Raw genomic sequence first — 19,567 nt, forward strand, 5'->3', positions numbered from 1 at the left:
CTAATTAGCATGAGGAAGAGTTTCCAAGTTCACTGTAGGGATAGCTATCAGCAGGAATTGTGTGGCTGGAATCCCAAGCTGGAACTTTGAATATATTTTCCTTTAAAAATACTGTCATTTTATGGTTCTGTTAGTACAATATTATATTTTAGATAAGACAGTAGACATTATGGACATGGTTTTATTTGGAATAAGGAAGACCCAGCTGAAGTTTCACACATGTGGGTTCTATGACCCTGAATAAGTTACAGTCCTCTCACTGCCCTAGGCCACTCTAAGCCTCCAAGTCTTAGAATGGTTGACTAGTGGTGTGCAGTTTCTTAACCTAGAGCTCCCCAGATAAATGAAGTTGTAGGTCTGACAAAATAATCTATCTACAATTCAGGTAAATTAGCAGTTCAATAACCTTTTGCAGGGTGTCTATTCTGAGTGTAATAATTGTACACATCAATGCAAAAATCTTTCCAAGTGCTAAATAATCACATTTGTATAAAGTTTCAAACATAGAATTTTACCTAAGCAAAGTGATCTTGACTCCACTCAATAAACTCTAGGGGCTCCCTCTCAACTCCAGGATCAAATACACTATTGTACAGTGTTCAAAGACCTTCATTACCTGCTCCCCCGCTACAATTTACCCTCTTCCCTAACAATGGTTCCCCTTACCCCACATACACACTCTTCATTCTTCTCTGGGCATTTTCCTTCATGCCTGGAATGTCCTCCCTCTTCATCTCCACCTTGGGTTTACTTGGCTTCCTTTCAGTATCAGCTAAAATATCCCACTTCCTACAGGAAGCCCTTCCTGATCCCCTCTCATGTTAATGCCTTCCCCTATGGATTATTTCCAATTTATCCTTCACATGGCTTGACTGTATCTAGTTTTCTGTCTAGTGTTCCCCCTGCCCCACCAAATTAGGCTGGGGGAGAGCAGGGGATATTTTTTGCCTTTCTTTGTAACCCCAGAACTCAGCACACAGCCTGGTACATAACACAATAGATATGAACTGAATGACTGACAAAAGCCCTGAAAGGAAGGTACTACTGTTACTGTCTGCACATGCTAGGAAGCAGCAAAGACAGACTGTAACCCAAGTGTTCCTGACTCGTGATCCAGCTCTCTTGTCCGCTATAACACACCGTTTTGTGGACTTGTGAAAGTTAGAGAATGTCTGGGGTTTAGAAAGGAAAATCCTGTATCTGATTTTTGGTTATGTCACGATGACCTAATGACTACAAAATAAATATATTTTTTACACAATGGAAATGTCACAAATGGTTGACTAACTGCAATCATAATAAAATCACAGAATTTTAGAGCTTGAAGGGACCTCGGGAACAATAAGTTACAATATGTTGATAATGCACATTTATAGATTGCTTTAAGGAGTGCTCTCATCACACTAGCCCTGAGAAGATGGCAACAGTTACATAATAATAATGAATAAAGAAATAATGTCATCTATTCTTGGAGAGATGAGTAACTGACTGGGTCTGACTGGGGCCTCAAATACAGGCCTTCTAACTCTAGGACCTGGGGTCTTGTCATAGCTTCAGAGAAAAACCGTATACAGTGCATATTGTGGAACATACACTAGACTAGTTAAATTTTAATGAAGCTTAATACAACTACCAATCAGTGATAGGAAGATCACTAGACACGGGAGCCAAGAGACCTGCGTTCTGAGCTTTGCCTCTACTGCTAAGTCCCCTGTGCCACAGTTTCCTCCTCTGTAAAAGACGTGAGAAGGTCTTTTTCTGCTCTACAATGCTGTACTGGATTCTATGATTTTAGAGAAGAATAGTTTTTTGGGTTAGCTATCAAGTCTGAACTGACCTCAGCTATTCCTCTGTCTTCCCCTTCCTGTCTTCTCTCCTTCTCTGCCTCCTCTGGGCTCTTCTCAAGGTCTTTTTCCAAGGTATTTTTCTCTGCAGCTTCTGCTTGCTGCTTCTTATTCATTTCAGCCATGTGGTCTTCCTGTTGGGCTGTTCCAGCAGCCAGTCCCGATGGCTTAGATGCTGACTCTTTCTGGGGCTCTAGCGAAACCTCTTTTATCTGTTGCCCTGAGCCTACATACTCTTGTACTGCTCTGAGCTGGGCCCGGCTCACAACAAGAGCGGCTACCTGTTCTCTGAGCATTTCCTGGAGGCTGTCGATCTCCCTCTGTAGCGCTTCCCTTTCAACCTGGCTCTGCTCTTTCTCATCCTCCAGGTGCTGATTGCGCTGCATAAGCTCTTCTACTTTCTCCTGCATCCACATGGACACCAGATCCTCCGCGGTGACAGGGGCTGTTCCCGGGTCTTCCCGGGTCCCAAAAATTGCGTCCAGGTCCGCAAATGGGCCATCCTCATCCTCTGCGGCATCCTCAGCGCTGACAGTCTGTTCCCAGTCATACTTCTCTTCCTTCAGGACGTTCAGTTCTTCTTTCAGACGATTCATCTTGTAACGGGTCTCCCCGAGGGCCACATGGGTGAGGAGCAGCTCTTCACGTACTCTTTCTGTCTGCTGCTCCAAAGCCAGTTTATTGGCTGTCAGAGTATCCACCTGGTGCTTCAGACTGTCAGACTCCTCTGGGAGAGAAGGACAGTCCACTGGTGTCCTCTGTTCGATACTGGACAATTCCTGGTGAAGTTTTTCAATGACATCATTGAGTTGTTCTATTTCTTCTTTGCTATTTTTCTTTATGCGTTCTTGGTTACTCTTAAGACACTCTAGCTGAGACTCTAGATAATGTATTTCTTCATCTTTTTCTTGAATAACCTACAAGTTAATGAAAAACTTTTTTATAGCCTGTCAAAAGGTACACTTACATTTTATCCATTTCATGTTATTTTGGACCAAAACTGGGTACTCAAAAGATTCTGAATATCTTGACTATATCATAGTTTTAACTACATCACTGATTTCAATAAGACTATCTCTTTATTTATCACATCAAAAATTGGAATCACATAGAAAGTATCACCAAGTTCAATATAATTAGATTAAATGTAGTTAAAATTGCCAAAATAAACTTAAGTAAGAAATTATATTCCCAAACAGAATACAAACTCCTTGAGGGCAGGGTTTACTGTATTGCTGTTTTAATATTACCTGAACCTAACCCAGTATTCTTGTACATGGTACACCTTATTTTTTAAAAAAGTTATTATTTTATTTTCCTCCCAATTACATGCAAAAACGATTTTTAACATTTCTTTTTAAGTTCGGAGTTTCAAATTCTATCTCTACTTCCCTCTTCTTCCTCTGCCCTGAGACAGTAAGCAATCTGATGTAGGTTACATATATGTAATCATGCAAAACATTTCCATGGTAGTCACTTTGTGAAAGAAAACTTGAAAAATAAAAAAGAAAGAGAAGGGAGGAGGGAGAAAGAAAGGAAGAAAAAAATAGTATGTTTCAGTCTGTATTCAGACTTCATTAGTTCTTTTTCTGGAGGCAGATAAGATTTTTCATCAAAAATCCTTTGGGACTATCTTGGATCATTGTATTACTGAAAATAGTTAAGTCATTCACAACAGCTGTTCATCATATAATAAAGCTGCAACTGTGTACAATGTTCTCCTGTTCTATTCACTTCACTTTGCATCAGTTTATATAAGTCTTTTCAGATTTTTCTGCAATCACTCTGCTTGTCCTTTCATACGTACATACACATATAAAATGAGGTCATTATCAGAGATACTTGCAGTAAAACTTTTCCCTCCAGTTTTCTTTCTAATTTTGGTTTGCATTGGTTTTGTTTGTGCAAAAGCTTTTTAATTTTATAGAATCAAAATTATTCATTTTACATTTTGTAATGTTCTCTACATCTTGTTTGGTCCAAAATTCTTCTTTTATCCATAGATTTGACAGGTAAAAACTGTTCTATGCTGTCCTAATTTGCTTATAGTCATCACTTTTTACTTATTGATTATGTACCCATTTTGTCCCTGGTGTATGGTGTGAGGTGTTGGTCTATACCTAGTTTCTGTTATACTGTTTTCCAGTTTTTGCAGGAGTTTTTGTCAGAGAATGAGTTGTTCTCCCAAAACCTTTGATCTTTGGTTTTACCAAACACTAAATTATTATGGCCATTTACTAAAATGTATTTTGTATCTAATCTATTGTACTGGTCTACCATACTATTTCTTAGCCAGTACCAGATGTATCATTAAGTCCTTTGGGACTATCTTGGATCACTATATTACTGGGAATAGTTAAGTCATTTTCCTAGTTCTATGAAATAATTTTTTGATTGGTATGGCACTGAATAAGTAGATTAGCTTAGGTAGAATTATTATTTTTATTATAGTGGCTCAGCTTACTCATCAGCAATTAATATTGTTCCACTTGTTAAGGTCTGACTTACTTTGTGTGAAAAGTATTTTGTAATTGTGTTCACATAGGTGCTGGGTTTGTCTTGGCAGGCAGACTCCCAAATATTTTGTACTGTCTTCAGTTATTTTAAATGGACTTTATCTTTCTATCTTTTGCTGTTGGACTTTGCTGGCAATATATAGAAATGCTGATAATTTATGTGGGTTTATTTTATATCCTGCAACTTTGCTAAAGTTGTTAATTATTTCAAATAGCTTTTTAGTTGATTCTCTAGGACTCTCTAAGTATACCATCATATCATAAGCAAAGAGGGAGAGTTTTGTTTCCTCACTATTCTAATTCCTTCAGTTTCTTTCCCTTTTCTTATTTCATGTGATATATCTTTAAAAAATGTTTGTTGAATGGAATTTTAAACTTTAACTGCTGAAGTAAAAACAATATCCAGAAAATGGCACCAAAAGCTAAGCCCATACCTATATGTGGTATGTAGGTATATTTTACAACTCTTTTCCAAATAGCTCTAATTGCTCTTCAAAGTTAATAATCTATATACTTATTATACATAAACATAATAATATTAGGTGATATTTATACACTGTGATTATCTTCATCTTACAGATGAGGAAATTATGGCTCAGAGAGATTAAGTGACTTACCCAGGATCACAAAGCTCTTAAATGTCTGAGGACAGACTCCAATCTAAGTCATCCTGACTCCGAGTCTCCACTATGATATGCTGTCATCAATAACTCTCACAGAGACATTTTCATTATATGTAAGCATTGTGTGTATACGTACATGTGTATGTATACGTGTGTGTGTGTGTGTGTGTGTGTGTGTTAGAATTCCACAAAGAAACATGAGAAAACCAAACATTAAGAAATGCTAGAATGCTGCTGCAATGATCAGAGATGGGCAGGTGGGGGATATAGCGATAAATAAAAAAGTACTTAGTACGTAAAAAGCATTAAGTAAAGTTTGAATAACGTAGAAGCCCAAAGGGAATGGAAATATATCAGGAATTCTAGAGGCCTAGAAAGTAAGAAATATTTGAAATCTATTTGCTATCTCCTTGTAGCAAATAGTCCAACATTTCTGCTCTTTATAGTTCCAGCTCTACAACTTATTTCAGGTAGGAGTCAATGTAAGATAACTACACCTTCTTATCAGCTGTAACTTCAAGCTGCTTCTGAAGGTCTGTAATATGGTCATTTTGTCTACCAATTTCTAATTTTTTCTCCTGTATCATCTGGGTAAACTTCCCAAATACCTGATGATGGTCCTTTGTAGAGCTATCTTCAAATTCTTGTACAGCAAAACCGAGTCTTTCCGTTTCGTCCTGTTGACGAACAATAAAACACAATGGCTGGGGTTAGAATGGCATTTTCTGAATGATGTTCCAACCAAAGATTATGTAAATTAGAATGTCAAAATGCACAAGAAAAAAATTTGGAAGAAACAATGATAATGCTGGGTTTACAAAGAGTTTAGCAACAATCCTATATCCATTTAACTGAAGATGAAACAGAGACTTCTGGGCCCCCAGTCAAGCAGCTGCTCAGTGTCACAGCCAGAATCTGAACCCTTGCATCCTAGCTCCAAACCTAACGCTCTCTACAGTGCACCACATCACCATCCCACACTGCTGCTCACATAGATGGTTACTTGGTTTAAAAAAAAAAATGTGGTTAAATGCCTTCTTAAGCACTTTGCACTGACATAGTGTTCATGTATAACGTGTAATGGATCCGCATCTGTGCTTCCACGTCACAGCCCAGCTGTAACTGATGTCTCCCTGCAGCATTCACCTGGAGAAACCTCTTCTCCTGCTCGAGGTCCTCAAGGTGCGCCCTGCGCTCCTTCTTCTCTATTTCCAGCTGCATGTGCAGTTGCTGAAGTTCTTCATTTTTGTTTTCCAGCTCCTCTCTAAATTGCTCCAATTGTTCCTCTAAGTTCGTGATCTGCATGGTCAAAATGACAAACAGAAACGGAAGAAAGAAGTTCTTTAGACACAATGTTGATTTCCTAAGAGATCCTGTGGAAAAGATGTACGAACAGTGTTCAAAATTATATCTTGAGTTTAGACATGACTGGGTGCTAAGAAACAAATAAAATATGGGGGCTGGACCAGGAGGCTAGATCCCTCCTGGTTCTAATATTGTGCAATTGAAAAAAATCACTATAGTTTTCAGGCAACAATTCTGGTGCACAGATTATTTTTAAAAAGAAGTTAAAAAAGACTCTCCTCTTGTATGACAAACTAAGCACTTTTAAGCTACTAAGTCCAGAGCAGATAAAATTGAGCACAGGCACCTCATGACCTTGTGACAGAGGCGCTACCCTTTCCTCATTTTTATAAATTTGGAAACTGAGGCTGAGTTGTATAATATTAGGTGCTCACAATAGTCCTGTAAGAAGGCTAGGACATGTACAATTACCTTATTGCAGATAACAAAACTCAGTCAGTCAGTTAAAGAGATTCGAAAGTCACACAGACTAAAACCCAGGTCCTTCATCCCCCAGGGCCCAGTGCTCTCTCTACTACGCCACACATCCCATGGTTGCCAGATGAACCTTCCTCAAGTCAATCTGTTCAAAAGCCTGACCAGATCATGGAACGAGGTCCAAGCACCTTATCACGGTTTTCGCAACCCTCCATGACATGCTCTGTCTCCCAACAGTTCCCTTCTTCTCCACTCAATGCTCCATCTAGACCAGATGACTTAGTATCCTCTTCCTGTACCTTTACTTGACTATTTTCTGTTCAGGATTCTCTTTCCCCCTTTACCTACCTATCAAAATCCTGCCCATTCTTTCATGTCAAACAATCAATGAACGTCTGCTCTCTGTTAGGCCTTGGGATACAAATGCCATGAATAAAATAGCCCTTCTCACCAGCCTCTTTGAAGCTGTCCTTGATACCAGTGGACACTGACCCTCCTCCACTGGCACTTTCTTGATGAGACTGAAAACTTTTTAGAGTACATTATTGTTATGAGTGTAACTGTCTTGTGCTTCCAACATGCTATTTGCCCCTCGGAGAACATTACTGAAAGTCAGCCAACATTTATTAAGCACTTCTACACTGAAAAAGATGCTGGGTTAGGTGCTGCCACTGTATCTTCTTTGTTGCCATAGCCCCTGTGATTTCTAGCACAATTACTTTGCAAATAATAGGAACTCAATAAATATTTGCTTAACTCAATTTAGAGTTGAAATATAGTTCTTTCTGTGATAAGGGATAAGAATATGATTGCACGTTTTAAAATTTTAATGAGATGAAACATTTTAAGCACTGTACAAAAATAGAACTACATATTTTAGAAAACTATTAAGATTACAAAGGAAAAATAAACATAATTCGGGTTTTAACTTCTAACACAAAAGAAGAGGTGTAAATTTTTATTGCTTTGTTACTATGATTTTGATTTCTACTTTAGAATGAAGAAATTATTAGTAGAGCAGTCCTTTAATGGTCAAAATACAGGCCACCAGAGGATATAGCTAAAACCCCTAAAATGAGGTCGAAAGGTGAGAAACTGAAAGCTAGAAGGGCCTTCAAAGATCATCTAATTCAACTTCCTCATTTTGCAAATGAACTAACGGGCTCATCGAGGTGAAATGATTTGCCCAAAGTTATAGAGGTAAGTGGAAGAGCTGGAAGTGTATTTTTGCTTCATACCATTTTGCTTCATATCTAGCTCTCTTTCTGCCACACAAAGTTTTTTCTGTTTTATCATTAGTAAGGACAGCCAGAGATCTGTTTACCACTCCTTCTCTATCCCTGCCCCAGCATGAAGTGGCTTGCAGCTTGGAATTGGGTTTCCTGAAAGGAGGCTCCTTGGATGGACAGCGTGAGTACATCAGAGAGGTCTGCACCGTCCTTCCCTCCACATTTTCACCAGGGAGGAGGTGATCCACCTAACCCTCACTCCTTTCCCAACAGCCTCAGCATGAACTCTTAAGGGTAGCTGAGTGCTTTCTTAGCACTGCCTCATTTATTTTGTGTTTCAGCTCCCTATTAATCAACATTCTGGCCTTTCCTGAGGGGTCATTCCTCTTGGCAGAGAAAACAGAAGAAAACTCAAGTTGAAAAGTTCTGTTTTCTCTTATGATCTCAAGTCACCCTGAGCACTGGTCCTCTTCTTTTATCTGCCTCTTTCTTCTAATACAACTTCAAAAAAAAAAAAAAAAAAGAACCCACTGCCAAACAACTTTTTTTTTCAAGAACCTTAAGTCAGCCTCTCAGATTGTTTTGAGTTTTAGTGTTTCTGATAATATTTTCTTAGCATCTCTTTCTGACTGGTTTTCTTATAAATTATTTCTAATTCACTTGGGACTATCAGAATAAACATCAATTTTGAATTTTTAAAAATCATGTTTCTTTATCCCAAGTGGTCTTTCTCTCTCAGAAAGAAAAAAATATACTGAATACATACTGAAAAAAAATTAGAAAATTACTGTATTTTTATTATATAAATAAATTGTGGAAGTTCAATCATGAGATAGTTTAGGAAGGGGTGAGGAGTAGGGATATTCACATAGTAAAGATACTGTTAAAGTAAGTTCACAGAAAAGACAAATACTACTTATTAAAAAAAAATCACAATTTCTAAGCAAAACCTATTGCTGCACAGTGATGTATCTTTAAGAAGGCAAATTAAAATTTTTTAGTTAACATGCTGAAGTATTTTAGACAAAATCTCTTAAGTTCAACTGACGTTTTTAAAATAATAAAATAATTAAAATATCAGTTTTTAAAATTAAGAATTTTTAAACCTCTTTCTCCTTTCTATCTAAAGCTTCTCGTTCTGCCTGTAATTGTACTTCGAACGGCAGTTCTTTGGCTTCCACAGCTCCAAAATGTTTTCGGTTCTCCACCTGTAAAAAAACAATGAAACATAAAAAATGTTTTCTCAATTTTACATAAAGGAGTGTATATATATATATATAGATATATGTATAAACATACACACACACATATATATATATGCACATAAAATGAAAAATTATAATGCATAATTGTAGAGGAAAATTAGTAGTACAGCTCTTCCAAAACAGTGTTGCCACTTTAGCAGATCTTTTGTAGGTACTGATTCTCTCTCTCTCCACCTCCTTTCTTTCTCTCCCCTCTTATTCAGTCCATTCCATTCTGTATAACTCTTGTCTGCATCATTCTTTTTAAAAAGTAAAGTTTTCTTTTAATAATAAACACAAGCATTTCAACATACAAAGAGCAGAGGATTATATATCCAGTTGAGAACTTCACACATATAGTTTTAAGTGTGTCAAATTTAAAATGGGGAAAGCAAAACTACCCGGGTTCTTTGCATCCCTTCCTGTAGTACTTTCTGCTCTTTTCTCTGTATTTAAAAAGTTTTACTGATATCCTTTATTTCTTTTGCCACGTCACTACCACTATCCCCCACCTACCTACCACAGAGTGGATGGAATAACTAAACAGTCATTTATTTCTCTTTCACCCAGGAACCCTAAGGGTCTTCCCCTCCCAGTTTGATTTTTTTTTTTTGATTAAAGGGGTCATCCCTTGAGTAACTTAAAGAAGTCTATTCATTAAATGGGTGTATCTCACTTAAAGTAAGATTGTGATAAGACCTAAGCCTGAAAGGGCCAAGGTCTCCCCCACTGCATCTTGGGCCATCTCCAGTCATCCTGATGAATATCATGCCACTGGACCCAGATGGCTCAGGAGGAGAAAGTGAGGCTGGTGCCCTTGCACAGCCCTCCCTCACTCAAATCAAAGGCAACTGCAAGTCATGTCATCATCTTGATGTCATGGTCCTCTTTGAGAACGAAGGACAAACACACGTAAACAGAAGCTCTCTTTTGTAACAAATCAATCAAGCAACAAGTTCTTATTAAACATTGTCGATACAAATACAAAGCAATGTAATAATCCCAACACATAAGGAACTTACACTCTAATGGGGGAAGACCTCAAGCACTCATAGAAACAATGAAGATCATTACCACAATATTGAAGTCCCTAATAGAAGGGCAGGAAGAGGGGAGAGAAGGAGGATAGTGAGTCAGGTACTTAGCTTTCCAAGAAATGAGAAGCAGTCACTATGATTTGGGATTGCGTGGAAAATTTTGATCGATTGAGTAAACTTCAAAGGAGGAAAGGTTTAGTGAAGGAGATAGGTGTAGAGTGTGATGGGAAACAAGGGGTACTGACTCCCCATCCAGGACCAGTATATGCTGGGTAGAGGGTGTGAGAAAAAGTATAGTCAATGCTGAAGAGGAAAGATGGGGATGCAGAGTCACTGGGGGGAATCAGGTCTCAGTGTGGGCTGAGAAATGGCAGGTGAGAGAAAGAGGTCCAAGATCAAGAGGAACTAGTTCAAGGTGAAACAGAAAGTGTATAGGACACAGGTGAAGAAGACTGGAGAAAAGGATCAGAGAATGGGGGAGGGATGAGTGTGTGGGAAGTCAGGTTATGGAGAAGGGGCTGGAAAACATCGTCTCTTAGTACTAGGAATAAAAAAGAAAGAGAAGGAGCCACAGGGACAACAGAGAGAGGCAGATGAAATAATCTCTTCTAAACTCTCTGCAGTCTGATTTCTGATTTACATTAGTCAACTTAACTGCTATCTCCAAAATTACCAATGAATTATCTCTTAACTGACAAAGATAATGGCCTTTTCTCAATCCTCAATCCTTCTTGACCTCTCTGCAAACTTTTGGTTGATCAACTGCTTCTCCTGGACATTACGTTCTCTCTAGGCACTGGTGAAACTGACCTTTCCGGCTTCCCCTTCTACTTGCTCCTTCTCCACCTCCTTTGCTGGATCTTCATCCAGGTTACACCCACCAGACTTGGGTGCTCTGCAAGGACTGTGCTTGGACCTCGCATCTTTCCCCTCTAGACTATCTCCTTTGGTGATATCACTAGGTCCTATTTATTTAGCCCTGACTTCTTTCTCTTAACACAGCGCCTGGCACCTGATAAATTAGTGATTCATAAAAAAGTTGTTCCCTCTCTTCCTTCCTTCTCCTGTCCTCTAGTCTCCACCATCAACTGTCAATTGGATACCTTGAAGTGGATGTATGCTAGATAGCTCACACCTGAAACAAAACAATTATCTTTCCTCCCATCTTTTCTATTTCCCTTTTACTGTGGAGAGGCCCACCAGCCTTCAGTCAGGCAGATTTTCACCTGAGGTATTATCCTAGATTCCTTATTCACTCTTATTCCAAATATTCAATCTGTAACCAAATCAAGTACCTCTCCTATACATCCTGTCCTGCCTTCTAATATAGCCACCACCCCAGTGCAGACCCTCCTCACCTCATGCTTGGACTTCTGCAACACCCTTGTTGGTCTCCCTCATTCCAGTCCATCCTCCTCTCAACTGTCCAAGTGATTTTCCTAAAGTATGGTTTGACTAATCACCACCCCCTCCCATCTCTCATGACTCCTTTTAATTCCAGGATCAGCCTTTAAAACTCTTCATAAGTTGGCTCCTTCCTACCCTTCCAATCTTCTTAGACTTGACACTCTCCACGTTGTACAATCCAGTGACACCTGCCTTCCTGCTGTCCTACCTACCCTCCATCATCCAACTGCCCCCCCATGCCCAGAATGCTCTCCTTTCCTTATTTCCAACCTCCTAGCTTCCTTCAAGATTCAGTTTAAATCCCACTTTGTGTAAGAGGCTCCCATTTGCAATGTCTCTATTTGGTATACATACAGTTGTTCATCAATTGTCTCCCTCATTAGAATGTGAGCTTCTTAAGAGCAGGGACACTCTTTTTATCTTTCTTTGCAGTCACTCAGTGTGCAGCACAAAGTAAGATCTTAATAAATGTTCACACACTAAGACACTGGCTCTGTTTCACAATGCTATCTTATTCTGCATCTCTATTGCCTACTTTATAATGTTCCTCAAGGGTAGGACGTTCTAATTTTGTCTTTGTATTTCCAGTACCTAGTCCTGGGCCATTTCCTTGCTAGCCCCACATCGGTCTGGAGCAGAAACCACCTTCTGAGGACTTGAGTCCTCCGGCTGCAGAACTCCTGCACTATGCCCCATGGGACTGACTGGTGAGTGCCTCAGCCCGCCCACTGTTCCTGGAGGACTACAGTAACGTATTACTGTATAGCCAGGCCAACTTGCTGCTATGCACAGTATCACCCTATGTTACACTCCTCCTTCCAGTTCTGGGACCATAATCAAATCAATACTGCCATTACCACCCTTATGACTCCACTCATCATCCTGATAATTATACAAATCAACACCCCCACCTCAGTCACTACTCCTTATACAGGCTTAAATCTGCACTAAGACTTTTGGGACACCCGTGTATGTGGTACACCCCAACTTAGAATCTAAGTTCCTAGAGAACAGAGAATGTGCTCCCTTTGTACTTGTATCCTCAGGGTTTACTTAACACACAGTAAGTGCTTAATATGGGTTTCATCATTCATTAATTGCTCACTGATTCACCATCAGTCTTCTGAGGTCTTTCCAAGTTGTTTTCCTTTATGTTCCTATTGGAGGGGAGAGATGCTAGGGCACGGAGACCAATTAATAGGCTATACTGACAGCCCAAATAAGAGATGGTGAGGGCCTGAACTAGAGAAGGACAGACAGGAGAGATGTTATAGAGGCAGAGAAGGCAACTTGAATGGATCTCTGAGGGAAGAAGGGTGAGGGGGAATTCAGAGTTAATGATGCTGAGGCTGCGAACAAGTGTGAATGGAAGGATGGCAGTACCCTCCACAGAAATAGTGAAGCTAGAAGATAGGTGGATCTGTGGGGGGAAATGACTTCTGTTTGGATAGTAAGTATGAGACACATCATCTGATGGTTCAAAAAGCAGTTGTGCACTGGTACTCCACAGATAAGTTGACTAGATAGATCTGGGAGTTATATGCACAGAAATGATAATGACATACTCATGGGAATTGATTAAGTCACCAAGTCAGAGATGAGGACAAAAGCTTGGAAAGCATACATTTAGGGAGTGTGATATGGATGATGAGCCAGCAAAAAAGAACGAAAAGTCAGTCGGGTGGGGAGGAGAATTGAGAGAGCATTTTTATGAAAATTCAGAGAGGAAAAGATAAGTCAACAGGATGAAAAGCTGCAAAAAATCAAGAAGGATATCATTATCCCTCACACTGTTTTATGAGTAAAGGAAATGGCTTCCTACAAAATGTTAGATCTGCTTTGTTTCTCATCTTTTTGTTATGATACTTCTAGTTTCACTTATGAAGGCTTCATGGCATAATGCTTTTTAGTTGGACCCTATACTGATCATTCTGTAGACTCATTTTTTTTCTTTACTTCTTTTTGATTTTGGAGATAATACTCTTCTTAGTTATCTATCATTGTCCTCTGTGATGTTTTGCAAGTGGGCTTGTATTCTAAATCACTGTCACCTCCTAATGGCCATCTCTCTCTTGAAAAGGATTATTTTCTAGCTGAGGCAGGTCATGTATTCCCTTATCTTACTTGCTGAGATGTCTGTTTTGCACTGTGTAAATTGCAAACAACGACAGAGTTAATGTCTTTATTTTGTTCAAACAAGTCAAAAACAGAGCTGTAACTCATCTACCACCCAATCAAAATAAAACAGAACTTGTTCTTTTAATAAAGGAAAACAGAAAAATAAAACTAACCAGTAAAAAATGACCACTTCTGGTAGCTCCTGTAACATTCCACATGCCTAATCAGCCCACCTTGCTACTGAAAGGTGGGAGATATACTTTATCTTCTGGGAGTAAGCCTAGTTACTGCGCTTAGTCTGAGCTCAGATGTATTTGAGTGCTGTTATTTAAATTACTGTAGTCACATCTTACATTGCTCTTCTGGTCCCGCTTTCTTTACTCTGCATGTTCTCCTGTTTTCCAATCTACCTATAGTTTTCATTTGTCATTTATTAAAACCTCACTTCACTTACCACAACTTATTCAGACACTGCTCATTCAAAGGGCATTCATTTTGAGTCTAGTTGTCTTTTGTAAATAAGTCACAAAAACATATTCTTAGGAATATATACCCATCCAGTAACTTCAATAGAAATTGGATAATTGACAGTTTATGCATTATTTGTCAAATGAACCTTTATAGAATAAAGTTTACCTTTTGTAAACGGTTCGCACTAGTAAGTAATGCTTGCTCCAGTTCCCTTATTCGGGATTCCAGTTTCTCAATTTCTTTATTCCGTTCTTGCACATCTCTTTGAAGCTGCTCTTTCGAAAGCAAGAGTTCACTGCATTTGTCTGTTTTTTCGTTGAGATGATTTGTTAACTGCTCAACCTAGCAAGATAATACGCAAGATAAATTTGGATAAATTTATATATAAATAAATGTTTTAATATAATGATAACAGCAGAAAACAATCTGTTTCTATTACAATAGTGCTTAGTAAAATATGATCACATATTATTTTGTTAGGTTTGGGGTATTAGGATAAACAGCCATCATTCCCAGTTGTTAACAGGTGATATTTTCTGAATTGATAAAATTTAACCAGCAAGAGAAAAAGAGAAACATCAGATTGCATTGCTTGCTATATACATTTTAATTTCTATTTATTTTTGGTGAATGTTAATATTTGTTTTTTACTAAGTATCCTTCAAATTTAAGTAACATAACTCTGTTGAGAGTTTTTTGTGCCTTTGAGAAAATCTAGATTAGAGGGCTTGATAGGATCACATAAGAACGATACAAGTATAATATAAGGTAAGTCTCAGCTAAAGTCCTACCTTTTCTTGATTCCTCTTACTGCTAGTGCCTTCCCTCTGTTGATCATCCCCAGTTCATCCTGTATGTATCTTGGTTTTACATAATTTATGGAATTGTTTGCAAACTGCCTCTCCAATGAGGATGTGTTTCATCCTCCCCAGCTTTACCAGGACAATATTTGTCGCATAAAGATTATGGTAGGATCTTTTTCTCCCCCTTCGTTTTTGAGAATAATTTGTGTAATACGATACTAAATTATCTCTATGTCCATTAGGTGTTTTTTCCCCTTTGGTAGTTCTTTTACAGCTGGTTCTATTTCCTTCTCTGAGACTGGATATCGATCTATCTGATCTTCTGAGAGTTTGGGTATTTGATACTTTTACAGGTATTCCTCTATTCTACTGCATTTACATGTTCTGGTTAGCATAAAACTTTGCCTAGCAGGCTCTGAGGATCCTTTGCATTTCTTCGGGTTGGTTTTGCTGGGATTTCCCTGTGCTGGTTTGCTATTTTCTTGATTTGATTTTCTGCTCTCTTCTTTTTAACCAGGCTGGCTAAAAGTTTGTCAACTGTATTTGTTTTTTCAAGAAACTAGCTTCCTAACAACTGCAGCTGCCTAAAAGTGAAATCAATGTTTCCTCAGCATACAGATGAGCCATACATCACTGTGGGTCTTCAAGTTAACATGGGATCATTATTTTTTTAGGGACATTAGAGAAGGGATTTTTGATTAGCCACAGGTTGAACTGGGCTCCTTTCTAGCTCTTAGCTTGTGTGTTTCTGTGCATGATAATAAAAGTAAGGTAAGGAGTTACAAACTGAAGAATAATATTATTTAATTCTGTTTTGAGAGCTACATATTTTTACCGAGGACTGAAACTCGCCCAAAGAGCAGAAATGCAAGTGAAATCAGATGGCCCAAGGAAGAAGGGCAACATGACTCCACCTCCGAGGGCGAGTGATCATTGACGAGGGATTATTTATTGAGTAGCTGTGATAAACATGGCATCTGCTGTAACATGGCTGAGATGCTTCTCTTTCACATAAACAAACTATTATAAACATATGGGAAATTTAAAAATGTACAAGACACAGCCTTTGTCCCCAAAAATTTTATCATCTGGTAGAAAAAGTATGTACACATACAGCTACAATACAAAGCAGTAAAGTGTTAAGAACTATAGGAAAAGTACAAAGAAAAGTACAAAGTACAAAAAGTACAAAGGAAAGAAATGATTTCAAGGTGGTGTGAGTTAAGACAGCTTTATGAACATGGTTGTACTTGAGCTAGATCCTAAAAAGATGGGCAGGATCTTCACAGGTAGAAGGGGAACAGGACGGGAAAGGGGAAAATGTAGCATTCCAGAGAGAGGGAAAAGGCGCAAAGGCGGAGACATGGGGTTTTTAGGATGAAGGGGGAGCTGTACAGTTGGGCTGAAGTGTAGGGTACCTCCAGGCAGCAGTAGGAGATAAGTCAGGAAAGATAAGAATTTAGATGGTGGAACTCCTTAATTGCAAGAAACAAGAGAAAGTTATTTCCTAAAACTGAAGATACTAAACAAAATTAGTCAGCTACAGGCCATGGGTACTTGAGTGCTATAAATGTGACCTACAAGCTATGTAACTGGGTTTGTTGTTATCAGTGAACTCTGCCACTCTTCTGTGATGCTTTAACCAAGGACTCATGTTTCTATATGAATATCTCCTTTGGGAGTCAGAAAGATAAATACATGCAGTTATCAATTTTTAGTTAAATCCAAAATGACTTTTCTCATTATAACTGGTCACTGCCCCACAGACATGCCAGGTCATTTCTTCCTGGGTGTTTTTGACTCATGTTGCTCCTCTTCCATGAAATGTCTCTTCTTTCTTCTTTCCAGTCCATTTCTAGCCTTTGAATCCTGGACACCCAGTCAATCCTACCTTCCTCCATGAAGCCATCTTTTACCTTCCCACAAACTCCTCCCTGACTGAATGCCTATGGCATTTATAGTTTTTACCACATGGTTCAGAACTTGATTATATATTATTTTGTGTTACACAATACTGTCTAACATATACTTATCTTTCCTTCCATACTATAATGGGGCTTAATTATTTTTTATCTCCCATACTGCCTAACAAAGTGCTGAGCACTTAGGAGGCCATAGATGCTGGGTGAATGATCACGTGGTTAATATTGGTTTAGACAGGATTACCAAAGACAAATCTGGGGCAAATTAGTGGATTTTCAAAATCAACTGTTAACCACTCCTGATATGTCTATTTTTAGGTGTATGTCTTTTGCCTCCTTTCCAGATGCAGTGATTAATTTGCATGTCAAGAGGAACTAAGGACCTTCATCACAGTTTCACCTTCCTTTGTTCTACTCAATCAATCAACAAGCATTTTATCATGCACCACTGTGCCAGGCACTTGTCGAGGTAATGGAGAAACAAAGACAAAACAATGCTGAGACACTCCCCCGGCATTCAGGTCCCATCATTTATGCTAATACTCCACAACCTTGTTGGCTGCAAGAAGCAGGGCAGTAGAGTGGAATGGAGGATGAACTTTGGAGCCTGGGAAACCTGGGCTGCCATTTTATAGATAGGGAAACACAGGATCTGAGTGTTCAGTGTTCTTGGCCACAGTGATGAGGTGGCCCTCTATACTCCAGGTCTATTGCTCTTCCCACTCCAACAGATTCCCTGGAGTCAAGAGTTTGAAAGGCTGCCACGGGAAAGATGGCTTCCTGAGTATAGGACTGGAGCAGGAGGTAGAAGTAGCAGAGAGGGAGACAGAGGTTCAATGGAAGGAAAAGCTTTCTAACGGTAAGAGCTATCCCAAAGGGGGATGGGGCCATTTCAGCAGGAATGAGTAAGCAGAGGATGTGTGACCAACGGTCAGCAGGACTGTAGAACAACTTTTTGGTACATGAGTTAGACTAGATGACCTCTTGGATTCCTTTCAACTCTTGGGATTCTGTGATAGAGTGAGTAATCAGTTTGCCCATAGAAAATCCTACCTCTGACACACAGGGCTGAGTCACCCAAGTGGCCTAGGCAGTTAACTCTTCATGTTGAAGTTTCAGATGAATTGCTGATGCACATTTGGAAAGTTTCCCCATTTGGAATTCCCTACGAAACCACACAGTTTTAGTCAAAGAAATGGTCTCCTTATTTGCACATATTTTGAAATCACTGAAGTGCTTAATTCAAGAAAAGTGGAGCACAGAGGTATGTATATTTGACATTTCATTTTAACGAGTGAAAACAAATTTGATTACAAATACAGTAAGTGAGAAGCTGCCTCCCTGTGTCTGCAGCCAAATGTTTATTGAAAATGGAATAAACAAAGCCCCAATGCTATTAAACGAAACCATGGACAGCACGAGGCAGTGACAACTACGCTGCAGCTCTCCCTATCCCCACAAAGAGATCCAAAGAGAAGATTCCAAATTTCAGTAAGTGCATCAAGGGCATTTGGAAGACACAGAAAACTTTCTACAGAGAAACAATATCAATTTCCCCGTTTTACTTTCTTGTTCTGAAGAATTATTTGTTAGAATAGATTTCTGGCTTTCCCAGCACAGCTGTTTGTTTGGACCCCTGGTCCCAAGCCTTACCTCTCTTGTCTGGTCTTCACTGACAGGCTGGAACTTAGGGGTAGCCTTCAGCTTCTGTTCTAGTTTCTGAATTTCTTGCTGGAACACATCTCTTTCATGTTCTCGATCGAATGCTTGTTCCTAAAATTTGAGTATAAGATTAATAGAAGAAACAGTCATTTAGGTGCTATTTTTCTTTAATTTGACATGATTTTAGACAGTCTAGCCTCAGGTACAGTGCTGATTGAACGTGAGGAGCTACAAGAGATGACAGCATGAAGACTTGGCTAGCTCTACAGTTCTTATGATGGTGCACTCAAAGCAATGAAGCTTGACTTACAACTTCAGACAGAGTGATAAAATGAAGTCAAAATGAATGTCAAAAGTATAATGAGTCAATTGAATTCAAATGATGTGAAATGCAGGGAGAAAGAAAATAAGCACGTTATAATAATAACAGCTAATATTTATCGAGTGCTCACTATGTCAGGCACTGTATTAAGATCCTCAAGTGACGTGCCCAGTGTAACACAGCTAGTAAGTATCAAAGGCCAGATTTAAACAAAGGTCTTCCTGGATCCAGGCCCAGTGCTCTATCCACTGTGCCAACAGCTGCCTCCATAAAGAATACAAAATGTGAAAAAACTTGCTAACTATATTCTTAAAATTTATTTAATTTCCTGCACAAGAGGAACACTATAACATTAACTTGGGATCAATTGTCTGCAAGGTAATAAGAATTCTTTTATAAAGGCATACTGAATAAATGAACATTTCTAATCTGGTAATATGTCAATTCTAAAACACTTAAGTGTTTGGAGTATAGACTAGAAGAGAATTTTGAAACCTTCAGGACAGCCCCCAATACCTCTTTCTTCCTTAAGAAAAATAAAAAAAAATTAAAACCTATATAGTACACAAAGGGCACTATAGGTACAT

The 19,567-nt window shown here is 38.9% G+C and overlaps 1 protein-coding gene and 2 long non-coding RNA genes across 16 annotated transcripts in view; 2 read left to right on the forward strand and 1 right to left on the reverse strand.

Annotated features, from left to right (window-relative positions):
* LOC140530919 (uncharacterized) overlaps nt 1-19,567 on the forward strand; it is a 949,813-nt gene that overhangs the window by 185,323 nt on the left and 744,923 nt on the right. The gene's annotated exons all lie outside the window — the stretch shown is intronic.
* Nucleotides 1-19,567, reverse strand: part of LOC140530911 (A-kinase anchor protein 9-like) — a 100,173-nt gene that overhangs the window by 8,552 nt on the left and 72,054 nt on the right. For 8 of the 11 annotated variants that reach the window (XM_072650043.1, XM_072650042.1, XM_072650037.1 and 5 more), the window contains 6 exons: nt 18,650-18,769; nt 14,437-14,613; nt 9,101-9,202; nt 6,130-6,282; nt 5,481-5,660; nt 1,838-2,761 (listed from right to left, as the gene is read on the reverse strand). In XM_072650043.1, coding sequence (XP_072506144.1) covers nt 1,838-2,761; nt 5,481-5,660; nt 6,130-6,282; nt 9,101-9,202; nt 14,437-14,613; nt 18,650-18,769 — 1,656 coding nt within the window. The remainder of the gene's footprint in view (nt 1-1,837; nt 2,762-5,480; nt 5,661-6,129; nt 6,283-9,100; nt 9,203-14,436; nt 14,614-18,649; nt 18,770-19,567) is intronic. The other 3 variants (XM_072650040.1, XM_072650038.1, XM_072650041.1) reach the window with 1 other exon arrangement.
* LOC140530922 (uncharacterized) lies at nt 6,278-18,650 on the forward strand. The gene is made up of 4 exons (XR_011976170.1): nt 6,278-8,175; nt 12,271-12,389; nt 17,341-17,465; nt 17,728-18,650. It is a non-coding gene; the product is annotated as an uncharacterized lncRNA (long non-coding RNA).

Source organism: Notamacropus eugenii, chromosome 3, assembly GCF_028372415.1.
Source record: "Notamacropus eugenii isolate mMacEug1 chromosome 3, mMacEug1.pri_v2, whole genome shotgun sequence".
Taxonomy (NCBI): domain Eukaryota; kingdom Metazoa; phylum Chordata; class Mammalia; order Diprotodontia; family Macropodidae; genus Notamacropus; species Notamacropus eugenii.